The 12,751-nt window shown below is 42.8% G+C and overlaps 1 protein-coding gene across 1 annotated transcript; it reads right to left on the bottom strand.

The window, feature by feature from the left end:
* Nucleotides 1-227: 227 nt before the first annotated feature.
* On the bottom strand, nucleotides 228-8,677 carry LOC139345914 (transcriptional repressor scratch 1-like). Its single transcript, XM_070984796.1, has 2 exons — nucleotides 7,509-8,677; nucleotides 228-1,785 (listed from the first exon to the last, which is right to left on the bottom strand). The coding sequence occupies exons 1-2, from the start codon at nucleotides 7,630-7,632 to the stop codon at nucleotides 1,010-1,012; spliced, it is 900 nt and encodes a 299-aa protein (XP_070840897.1). The 5' UTR covers nucleotides 7,633-8,677; the 3' UTR covers nucleotides 228-1,009.
* Between the last annotated feature and the right edge of the window lie 4,074 nt (nucleotides 8,678-12,751).

Here is a 12,751-nt window from a genome sequence, read left to right as displayed (position 1 = left end):
AATACCCTGGTGGCTTAATGGGAGTTTTCAGCCATGGAAGTCCAGGTTGTCTCCCTAATTCCCTCTCACTCTCCACCGTTTACTGTCAAGTAAAGCACTAATGCCAGAAATAACTTAGAAAAGAAAACAGCTTCCATGTCTGTGTCCACTTAAGACATTGGTTTACAGACGAACCCCCACCCCCCCACCCCCCAAAAAAGATTATTTCCCGACTACAAATGTGTTTCCATCACTATCATGTTATGGCAGGTTTGTACATCATGTCTCCTTCACAGGTCATTGTGGGTCTGTCAGTAGGCAAAGCATGTGACTAGTGTAAAGGAAAAAACAGAATAAATGCTGTCTGCTTTCTTTGTTTTGATGTCTTTACTCCTTATAAGCTCAGTCCAAGGTCAGTTTCACCAAAAGCAGGAAACCAGATGTATCCTTACATTGTGAATTCTTGTTTTTAAGAAAAATATGAAAGTTCATTGAATCTCTTTGCAAGAAAACTGAAGATGTGACTCATGCTTTAAACTTCTGTGATATTCATGTCACAGAAAGACAAGAGATGGGAGAGGAATTGTGCTTCAGTGTCGTTTCGTCATGGGTTGAAAAAAAAAAGAGGGACGAGGATAGATATGGTCATAAATAGATCTAGGTATCTTCAAAAATGATGAGCTAGATGTGCTGTGCTTTATTTATCTTCACAGATATTCAAAACAGCCTCAGTAGGGGACATATCTTATCGAAGCAGGTAACAATCTAAATCAAGCGTTGGAAACTTTTCACTTCCAGATGAGGAAAGAGGAGACAAAGGACGGATTAGAGGGTCTTGATAAAAATGGACAAGTCCTCAATCTATTTTTGTCGTTTGCCTCATGATCCTTGCAGAGAAAACACTCCTCCCTCGCAGTGCTCAGGCATACTGGGCTTCTCGTCGGGGAAAGCAGGAAAAAGCAGGGAGTGAGGCCAGAAAAATCTGATTGAAATAAACAAAAGAAAACTCCAGTCAGCCTTTCTGAATTCATCATTCCCCCAGTGAGCTCATGGGGGAGAAAGCCCCCTTGAAGCACGCCGACTCGTAGTGCTTGTTCAGGTAACTCTTGAGTGCAAACGTCTTGTCACACCGTTTACACTTGTAGTGCTTGAAGGCTGAGTGCGTCTGCATGTGGGCGCGCAGGTTTGACCGGTCGGCAAACGCTTTTCCACAGTGCGCACACCCGAATGGCTTCTCGCCCGTGTGCGAGCGCATGTGGCCCTGCAGCAGCCACGGCCGGCTGAACGCTTTGCCGCACACGTCGCACTTGTGCTTGAGGTCGTGGGTCAGCAGATGCATGGCCATCGCAGGCATGGAGACGTAGACTTTCCCACATGTGGGGCACTTCTTGGCCATCTTGCTATCTATGCTCCTGTGCGTCTGCTTGTGCCGGCTCAGGTTGGAGGACGTGGCGTAGGTCTTGCCGCACTCGCTGCAGGTGTGCCTCTGGGTGGTTCCTCTGGGGCTCGACGCGGCTTTCCTCCGTGACCGTCCATCCATGATGAAAAATGCATCCACTGTGTATCCCTCGCTCACGGCTGCGTCCCCGTTGATGTATCCACCTGCTGATGATGACACCTCTGAGCGCGGGCTGTCCGGCTGGTCCGAATCACCGTGGATATCGCCATGTATACCAGAGTAGGTGTCGTTGATGTGGCCATAGATGATTGACGGGTGACTATGGGAGGGTACTTTAGAGATGACAGGTGAGTCGCTTCCCACCACATCATCATAAGGAGATGGACTCAGATAATCGCTGACGTAGCCTGAAGAGAGAGAGAGGAAGAGGTTAATCATTTGACCATGAGGGATCGATTGGAAACTAGAAACTGATTGGTTTGAAAATCTTTACAGGGCAGCTGCATGAGTGCTACAAACATGATACACAAACCAGATTGGGGAAATGCACGCCTTGACAGGATTTATCCTTTACAACCTTTGATATGTGAGTATTAAGTGTCTCCATACCAAAAAATAAAGCTGCCCTAGAACCAGAGCAGTGCCACTATTTCAGTATCATATGGTGCTGAAAAGTTCTACTTTTTATCGCTTGCACTGCACAAGATAACACTTATCTCTGTTGCGTCCGTGTATCCAGGTCTGAAGCTCTAAATACATGTTTTTGAGTGTCAGGTGTTATGAACCTTTCAAGCCACAAGAGTAGTGTGAAGGCAGAGAGGATGAGCTGGCACTGAGTGGAAATAACAGTTTATGGCTTAAGTTGTAGGCTACATAAAGCTTACAAATAATTAAATCATGATGGGTTTTTCTTCATTTACTGTGAGTGAATTGTGTTGATTCTGCAAGTGTGTTATTTTTACAGTAGCTATCAACCAAACTGTTACAGTGAGTCATAAGGAAGAAACTGGTTTGAACTTGTTGTAACTGAGTGAGTTTTAAGTGTTACTACCATCCTCAGCTTCGAGCTTTAAGTAGCCACTGCTAACGATGGAGGTAAAAAATATTTCATATGCTGTAATTGTAAAAATACAGGCCACAAATCAAACTCATTCATCGAAGTTCATTCATTATTCAGAGAGCTGCTTCACATGCTGTCTCCTGGTATATGACTGATTACAGTCTGGCATCTCTGGTTTTCTAAATATCAACTCTGCCACCCAGGATCCCATTAACAACATGTGCGTTACGTTTTAAGATGAACTTTTGTTTTCCCATGCATCCACGGGAGACAGAAGTCCATTCTTAAGATACACCCACACACTGAGAGGCTTGTCTAAAACACAACCGTTTCTGGAGGTGGTATAAAGCAGGAGAAGAGAGTTGTGGTATTTATAGTGGCAGTAAAGTGCTTTTATGTCTTTGCCAGCAAGGAGGAGACACTTTCCCCTCAGTGGGAAATCTTTATTTTTCATAAGAGGGTTCAGTGAGCACACTCTCTCCTCAACAACTGCACCTGACAGGTCTACAGCTGCACACAGTCACACCTCTGAGCTGTCAAAACGTCAACTCTTGTACACGGAGCATCTCTGTTACAGCAGCTGGGAGTCAGGTGCTTTGCTCAAGGGCACCCTGACACTGACTGCATTTAACTGTGTATTGGCCGTAATCTTTCAGTCCTGAGTTTAACAGCACGTATATTTGCCTGCGACTCACACCTACTGAAGCAAGCTGCATGTTTTTGCACAGCTCCTGACAAATCTGACGAAGTATTTGTTGCCACGTTAGGATGTCAACTGGTTCATTATTTCTATTATTGGCTTCTACACTCAACAGGCTGAACTCCAACAGACACAAGGAGAGACTGGTAGCTAATACCCCACAGCCATGACTCCTGTGGATCTATGCCGATCAATAGCTCCCCATTTCAATTAGCACTCTGTGAGCATTTAGACACAGGCAGCAGAGGAGATACTATTGCTGGTAATATAATTTCATGATGCAGTTCTGAGAAAAGCTCAGAAGTTGATCGATAATACGATGAGAACAAGAGACAGAGATAGATGGGGGGGGGATAGTGAGATGAGAGATGGAAACAAAGAAAGAAATGGGGAAGGAAAAAATGAGTTGTAGCAGAGTGAAAGTGGTGTTACATCCAATTTGGTGTTTGTGGTTAGGTGGTTTGGCAATGCTGTTTACATCTCACGTGCTGATTTAACGTTGCGAATTAAATTAAGACGGAGCAATAGAGGAAGACAGAAAATGGGGAGGGGGGGCAAGAGAGTCGGAAAGCAGGTAGCGAGAGGAAAAAATCATGAATCATGAATATTCAATCATTGCACTCTGGAACAAAGTACTGTGTGTGTGTGTGTGTGTGTGTGTGTGTGTGTGTGTGTGTGTGTGTGTGTGTGTGTGTGTGTGTGTGTGTGTGTCTGTGTCTCTTGTTTTATAGAGCATGAGTAAATGCTTTGAAACATGACCAAGTGTTCTTTTTTAACCCTTATTAAGTTGACTAAGAACAGCTCCAGTCTTGGTGATGTCGCAGAGCTTCATAATCACTCAAATTGGCAGCTTCCCAGTGGAACAGACTTGTTCTGGTGGACACTTAACAGCTCCAGTGGAGGGGTCACTGCTTCGCTTGAGGAAACTTTCACAGCAGACGTTGCTTGATTTCCCTTCAAGGAATTTTCCCGTGGAAAAAAAGCTTCAAATGACTCACTGAAATGTCTTTCTGCCTTTCTGTAATACACCCAGTGGTGGAAGATAGTTTCAAATAATTTACTTAATTAAAGCAGAAATATCAGTCTAAAAATAGTCCATTACATTTAAAAGTCCTCATTCAAAATGTTGCTGGAATAACAGAAGTATTAAGACATTTTGACCAGATGTTTGTGCAAGAAATTGTGAATTGATCCACTACAATCTAAACCAAATATAACCAATGTCTGCCCTGTAGTTGTCACATCGTAACACTCAAGACCACCATGCTGGGTGGACAGACTCAATAAGGACTGACCTGAGACTGGCTCCTGGTGAATGTCTTGTGCAGTGAGAAAAAACATATCATCCAATTCTATTCTTGTCAGCGTTCAGTGTGTATCATGTCACCTCTTCTGTCGCTGCGTAACTGCATTTGTTTACTCTGCTGTGAAGGTACTAAGGAGCAGCCTGAGTTATGCAGATGTGACTGACAGGCAGTGACAGAAATAAAATCAAACTCCATCCCCGGTTATAGGATGCAAGGTTTTAATGTATAAACAGTGTGTAGTGCTGCTTTCTCTCACAGAAGCTTTTGCTGTGATCCCTGCCAATTAAACATGACCGCTCCCCAGTATCCTCTCCTCAAATGATTGTTTTGTACTTGCTGTACGCCTTAACGTCTGCCTATTATTTCTGTTTGTTTGTCTTTGTCTCTCTCCAACTGTCTCCATCTCTGTCTCGCTGTGTCAACCCTGTATTCATTTCAAAGCACTTTAGCAGCATTAGACCTGATAGGTGTTCTAAATGCTTATTAAAGATTAAAATACTCTGTCGAACCAAAGCCAGTCCTCTTTTATGTGTCTTTGAAATACAGCAAATTAGAAAGCGAAAGAACGATGGCGAGACGCAATGAGAGGCAGAAAGAGAAAGCCAGAGAGAAAAGCTGCAAGCTACAGTTTAATTTTTGATCCAAACCAGCAGTAACTGACACACACTTGTGTGCTTTGGACACTTGTAGGTCACTCACTGCTTCCTCTTAGTGTGTGTGTGTGTGTGTGTGTGTGTGTGTGTGTGTATGTGTGTGTAATGCTGTGCACTCAGCTGTGCAAGCTGCCTGGGAAATGTGCCGACTTGACAGAAACACAGCAGTGTGTGTGTGTGTGTGTGTGTGTGTGTGTGTGTGTGTGTGTGTGTGTGTGTGTGTGTGTGTGTGTGCGTGTGCGTGTGCGTGTGTGCATTTGCGTGTCACAGCGCAACAAGCTGCAGTTGCTTCAGTCAAACTCTTGTTATATTTATAACAAGGGATAGCAGTCTCAGTCTTTACATGCGTGCCGCACTGCTGCTGCTGCTGCTGCTGCTGCTGCTGCTGCATGTTCCTCTGCTCCCTCTGTCATCAGAACACCTGGGATCTCCTCATCTCACATTTGACCTTGGTGCAATGTGAAAACCACCGGGCTGCACTAACAGCGTTACACACTTCTCCCTCTGCTGTGACAGACACACTCTTCCTGTAGTTCTTTAAAGCTGCCTTAATCACATTTCCACCACTAGGGGGCAGAAACAAACTGACAGGCACACAACCCCGGCAAATTACAGCCTTTAAAGGTCATATGGCCAACATACAAGATAACATTTGCCCGTGTACACTTTTGGTAGATACAAGGCAACAAAAATCATCCCACTGGAGTCTCTTTTTTGCCCTTTAGCTGCTAGATGCTCAAGTTTCTTCACCAAATGTTATCTGATATCTGGTGTTGTTTATCAGAGTTAATTTGCAAAAAACAAACCAAAAAAAAAACAGGGTTGATGAGAGCAGAGACTGGCCCATTGTGCAATAAAACCAAAGCACTGAGCTGTAAGAGGCTAAAGAGCTTCATTAAGCTGCACCTTTGGGACAGTGTTGTTGTGACTGCAAACAGCCTTTTTTACACTGAATACAGCCGTTTGATCTAAGCGTTCATTTTAAAATTTGAATGCAGCTTTAACGTAAACAGGTTACTACCTTTGTTATAGTCCTCACCCATAAGTGCATGAAGGTCCTGTTGCTGTGGTTTTCAGATAACAGCTTCTGCTCAGAAACGCTAGGCAAGTATTTTATCAATATTTGAAAATTACTCTGAATGTTTGACCCACTCTCACTGACTCTGTATTGTATTTTGCCTGTGTATCCAGGATTATACAGCGCGTGGGAACCATTTAGCATCAGTGTAGCTGTGCAATATTGTAGAAATCTTGGAAAGAGAAACAACCTGATTTGAATAATTTACTGGGCAACAGAACAACAGAGAATCCCACTGTATGTGTGCCGATGACATAATCAATCAATCAGCATAATAATTTAGCAGGGTTTTCTGCAGAAATCTCATCTCTCTGGCTTCCTGTTGCTTATCAGCTGTCTTCATCATTTCTACAGAAAAAAATATGTTTGGTTTTTTTTTCAACTTAGCTTATTAATGTCAGCAACTATGCTGAATTGAATATGTGAGTGCTGCACTATACAGGGGGACAGGAAATGTAAGATAAAAAGATGAGAAATCAGGAGTACTTTTCTATCCATATGATATCAAAATTGACTTCAGGCTGAGAAGTGTGTGGGAAAGCCAACATGTGCAATGTTACAGTTAAATTGAAAGACTAATGGAGTTGATTTTGCTGTTTTTTAAGATGCTGGCACCATGAAAAGTGAATTTAACCAGAGAGCCAGCCTTGGCTAAAAATTCACATTTCACAGTTTCATTCAAAAAGTCACACTTTTGAATCAGTGGTACTTTTTATACATGTGTTCAGATGGTAAATGTAATTTCTTCTTAAAAAACTATTAAAGGCTGCCTTTAGTAGTTTGATAGTATATGATGTGTTTATATGGGCGGCGTGAAATGTCACATTTTCACACATAGATTGGGTTTGTTTATGACTGAGTCATCAAAAATCCACCCCGATGAGGTACCTTTGAGGAAGAGCCCAGTGCTCTTCCCTGACCTCTGACCTGACTGTGGAAAGGGTCAGTGTGTATCACACATTTATTACATTAAATTACTTAAACAGTGTTTTAACAGTGAGCATGTGTGCTTCTCAGCAGGGTCCTAAAACTGAAGATTTTCTCATTTCCTGCCACCTCTCTCATCTATTTCTCACAGAGGGCTGTTTCATGGCAATAATCTTTGAAAGCAAAAGAAATTTTCAATGCCTGTGATTGACATAATGTTTGGCTTGTGACCGGAGTTTGACCCTGTAATTCCTTTTTGACTCATCTCTCTGAAACAGTCATTAAATCTGGGGATAAAGAAACACCCTGAATGATGTATGGCAGCTGTGTGTGTGTGTGTGTGTGTGTGTGTGTGTGTGTGTGTGTGTGTGTGTGTGTGTGTGTGTGTGTGTGTGTGTGACTAACCTTTGTCATGATGATGGAATCGCAGACTGAGTTCTTCTCTTCTGCTGTGACCATATGAGCTCTCCAGCTCTGTAGCCGAGAAATCGTCCAGTTTCACTTTCTTCACCAAGAATGACCGAGGCATGATGGGACGGTAGTGGCTCCTGCTCTCAAACAATAAACACACACTCTCCCTCTGTCTGAGAGGTGAAACTCTTAGTCGTCGGATTTAAACTGTAATGTACTCCCTGGTTTCAGCTACTAAAGGTGCGTTTGCTCCCTCCGATCAAACAGCCACGGAAGCGCAGAGGGGACATGGCTTTTAAAGATCAGACAAGCCAAGCGTTCCTCATCTGATGCTGTTTTTTGAGCATACCTAATATTTATTTGGGCTCAGGTGTCAAATGCAGACTGTAATTTTTAGGTCCCGGGAAAAAAAAATAGTCTGTTTTCCTCCAACTCGCCACTGGAAGACCTGTGGAGCTCTGAAAGGTCAAAAATAAACAATGAAATAAAGAAATTCCTCTTTTGGCTATTGTCCAGACGACAAGGAAGGTGACAAACGCAGTTAAAACGCGCCCTTCTTCTTCTTTATTTGTTTTATTCCGTTGCTTCAAATGGGGCGACGACCGTTTTTATTCTTCTCGATCCAACCCGTTGGTGTTCAGCACGCGGGCAGCTCCTCGCGTTCCGCTTCCCGTGTCTCGTTGTTTCAGCACCGGACAGCTCCCCTCAGCGCGAGACTCCCACAGCCAACCGCCGCTGTCCGTCCAGCACCGGATGAAACAGAGAAGAAGAAGAAGTTTCCGCCGCTTCGGAATGAGCTCAGCTCGCAGCGAGACGCACTCCGGTGGAAATTCCCACGCAGGTGAGTCAACCCGATCTGGATTTTTGTCGAAGATAAACCTTTAGATGTACCGGTGCCTTGAAAAGAAGTGGGAAGGTAACGAGTGGTAATGGTGTGCTAACGGTCAGAGAGAAACGGAGGTTAACGGTGCTCATAAAGACAACCGCTGACTCCAGAAAACGTCTCGAGAACAAGACTTCAGCTTCTCAAGAAACGATCAGCTAAAATTTCCTCGCAGTCCCTTAAAAATATTGCTCAAAAAACGTTTAAAACTACCAGTGGAAGACCAGAAGAGCTCATCTGCCCGTGGCTAACTCTTTCGCTCTCTGCTCCTCGCCTCCACTCTGTCTCTCTCTTCTCCTGCTCAGCGCGTGCGGAGCTGCGGCTCTCTCTGATGCACGAGATCAGCTGTTGCGGCTTTATAGGCCGAGAGAGAGAGAGAGAGAGAGAGAGAGAGAGAGAGAGAGAGATGGAAGTGCTTAATTTTATTCATCAGAAGAAGAAAAAAAAAAGAGCATCTTGTCTTGTGGGACCAGCAGCGGCGCGCGGTGATGGCCGGGCAGGGATTTAATGAGGTAGTTTCAAGTGCGCGCTCACGCTGATTTTTATGGCAATGAAATTAAAAAGACAGGCTGGGGTTTTTGGTTCCCAAATAGATCCCCGTGGGAATGATGCGCGTGGCAAATGATAAATTAGATGCAAACAAGTACATCAAGAAAAAAAAAAAAAAAAAAAAAAGGTAATACTTGGTAATAAAAAAAAAGTTGTCAGTGCCTCTATGACCTTTGACAAGAACTTAGCAAACATTCTTTTACTTCCTGTTATCATTCTTAATTTTTGGTGCCCTCCCAATTGTTTTGTTTTTGTTTACATTTTCTGTTTACAATAATTTTCAGACTGACTTACAGTGAATGTAACTGAAAAATAGCCTCTGTCTATACCAAAATCAAATGCTATCAATTATCAATCATGCAGTTCATGGGTCAGACCACTAGCACAAAGACTCTAAAGAAAACTGAGCGGAAAAAATAGAATTGTTGGGATTTTCTGGTAGACTCTTGGTTAAAACAGATATATTTTAAGGTTTTAAAACCTTTAGTATAGGTAATACCCATACAACACAGCTACCAATCAGTTAATGTTAATTAACAAATGCTCACATGACAGGGGAACATTACACAACAGAACAATCTGTTTATATCCTATTTATTAGTGTGAATGCAAAGGTACAGTACTAACTGTTGATTTACAGGGAGGGAAAAAAAATCACCCTCCCACTTAATGATTCCAGCCATTCTGAGGGACGGACAACCATCAAATCAGCCACCAAAAACCAACTTCTTGTGGCACTGAACACAGGTCAATGCTTTTACACTGCAGTCAACCAATTGAGTTCCTTTCATGCAAATCATCTCTGCTCCTGGGCCAATCAGATCTTCTGTGCGTAAATCCAGACTCAGCATTAGCCAGTGAGTTCAGTTAATGTAACTGAGGTGAAGGTGTTTTTGCTGAATGGTCTTTCACAGAGCCAGAGAGAGAGAGAGAGAGAGAAACAGAGAGAGACAGAGAGACTATCAGAGTTTCACAGGATTGTACGTTACACAATGTACATTTGTGTATGTATGTGTGTCAGAGGAAAGAGACATGGAACAGAGAGATGATGTGTTGTTTAGATGTTTACACACTCAAACAAACAGACTTCTCCCTCCAGCCAGTAGACTGATACACACACACACACACACACACACACACACACACACACACACACACACACACACACACACACACACTCATGCAAAGCTCTACCCCCATTTATACACATACAAGCTGGCAGGATGATGGCGTGTGATGTAATTCAGTGACGTGTGCATTTATGTAAGTTCTATTCACTGAGGTCCTTGGAGTTAACCTATTTTTATATTTCATTGATAAATGTTTGAGAGAGACAGAACGGGTCTGTCTTTGATTGTGTGTGTGTGTGCGCGCGTGCCATTTTTAAAGACCTATGTGTGGATGCGCATTACTCTTGTTGTGGGGGCATGAATCTGTTCACACTTTCACATTGTGGGGCCTTATCATCCTTATGGCAACAAAACGCGAATCCCCAGAAGGTAAACTTAAAACATTTTAGGGTGAACACTTGGGTTATGGTTAGGTTTAGGTTAGGGTAAGGTTAGGTTTAGGGTAAGGGTCATGATTAGTGATGAAGTGGTTATGGTCATGGTTAGGGTAAGTCTCCAGGAAATGAATGTAGGTATCTGTAATGCCCCCAAAGGTGATGGACTGTGTGTGCGTGTGTGTTTAGTTAAGTGCATTGCAGAGTACAGTATTGCTTTTTAACTTATCACTTTGTCTGTCTTTTTCGTAAACACTTACCTTTGCTGCTTTATTTATGTGTTGATGGACTGTATCGAAGGAGTTACTTGTTTACTCTCAGAGGAACAATTATAATATTAGATATAGGGACTAACAGTATGTGTAAGGTAATTTCCTAATGCGATCAATACATCACATTTCTATTGGACTTAAACTTGCCCTATTTTAAACCCTGGTTTTCCACACGCCACAAATTAAGTCCTACATAGAGCAGTTGGCAGCCATGTCTAGCAAATATGCAGCGACAAGCATATTGTGCACTGTCTGCACAGCACGAAAAAATGATGAAATGACATATGCTTACATTCAAATGACAAAGTGCTCCAGCAGCCTTAGTAATTATAACAGGAGCAAAGGAGGAAGTTAAGTGTCAGTGTTACAAAGTTTGCATGGGGCAGGGGTGATGGGACAATGAAACATTAGACGTATACATGGGAGACAGCAGTCCATTTCCTGCTTCTAACTGTCATGTTTGTTAATTTAACCAATGACAATGAAGCTCCTCTAACCTTATCAAAGTGCCCATTTTAACCCAAATCAAGATGTTTTCCTAATCTTAACAAAATACTTGTTTTTGAAGGCACGGGCAAACAATGCCATCTCGGCAATAGTGATCATAAAATGCTTCTATGTGTCGTGCAAGAGGATATGGACAAATTATTTAGATATGACCCCAAATATGTGGATCAACTGGATGTGAAATGTGACATCAGAAAATTATTTTGAAGATGCGATTATCACGCAAAAATTCTGCAGATAGACGTTCAAACCATGAGGTGATGGACCTGTATGTTCTTTGTTTTTGTGAGATTGTTTAGGAGCCTTTCTGCCCCCTAGTGATCAAATGCAGAATGACCAATGCTGCACTCTCAAAAACATATAATGCTGCTTTAATGCAGCTAAAATCTATATTTTTAAAATAACGCAGTACCAAATTACAATGTGAAAACAATGTGACGTGAATGGGGCTGCTTCATAGAATTTTCACCAGATTTTGCAGTGTTTTGGTTCACTCTCTCTGCTCTCATTAGTGTCATTTCTGGGTGCAGCAGGCAGCTGTTTTCAGAGAAAAAACTCTAAGAAACCCTCTGTACGCAACCTGCTCAGTACAAAACAGCAGACAGACACAGTTACAGACTAGCTGGAGCATTTAATAAGAACAGAGGCAGATATTTTGCTCAGGATTTAGTGGAGACTACAGGCAGAACTAAAAGAGACCGAAGAATATTCCTTTATTGTCACATATAAGCATTCAATACTTAAGACAACGCAGAGAAATCTGTTCTGTGCATTTTAACCCATCCCTGAGGAGCAGTGGACAGACACTGTGTGGCATTCAGGCACAAACTCCAGCTCTGATCCGGTGCCTTGGTCAAAGACAGTGACCTAAGATACAGTACATGCTACTGTTGTTTTTGGCTTCTTTAAATGTGAGTTTCAGTGAGTTCATGCTGTACACCAGTGACATGGAGCAAACTCTGTCGTGACACCATCATCTGAGAATTCAAAAGGGGAGGAAATCAACAGTCTTGCAGAGTGGTGCACAGAGAACAGCTTACTGCTCAACGTCAACAAAACCAAGGAGCTGATTGTTGATCTGAGAAAGACGGAGGCAAAGACACACACACTCCAGTCTACATCAGTGGAGCTGAGGTTGAGCAGGTGAACAGTGTTAGTGTAGGTTCCTGGGAATCAGCATTACAGAGAACCTGTCATGGACATCACACATCTCCACCTTAGTAAACAAAGCTCAGAAACAAGTGTGTTTCTTCAGGAAACTGAACCAGGGGAATATTCCTCTGCCAAGTTCTTGTTAACCTTTACAGCGGGGCAATAGAAAGCATCCAGGAGGCCTCTGCAGAGTGTGATTAAAGCTGTTCAGAACATTATTGGTACTCATCTACCAAGCATCAGCGATATTGGTGAGGTGAAGTGAGCCCAAAGGATACTAAAAAACAATATAGACCCCAGCCACCGCCTGTTCACCCTGCTGCCCTCTGGCAAGTGATATAGAAGTATCCGCTGCCCTACCACCAGACTA

This window comes from Chaetodon trifascialis, chromosome 17 (assembly GCF_039877785.1).
Source record: "Chaetodon trifascialis isolate fChaTrf1 chromosome 17, fChaTrf1.hap1, whole genome shotgun sequence".
Classification (NCBI taxonomy): domain Eukaryota; kingdom Metazoa; phylum Chordata; class Actinopteri; order Chaetodontiformes; family Chaetodontidae; genus Chaetodon; species Chaetodon trifascialis.
This window is presented reverse-complemented; position numbering and strand designations above follow the sequence as displayed.

Coding starts and splice junctions, on each gene's coding strand:
- LOC139345914 (XM_070984796.1), bottom strand. CDS start 7,632: ATGCCTCGGTCATTCTTGGTGAAGAAAGTGAAACTGGACGATTTCTCG. Junction 1,786..7,508: donor ATTCCATCATCATGACAAAG/GTTAGTCACACA, acceptor CTCTCTCTTCAG/GCTACGTCAGCGATTATCTG.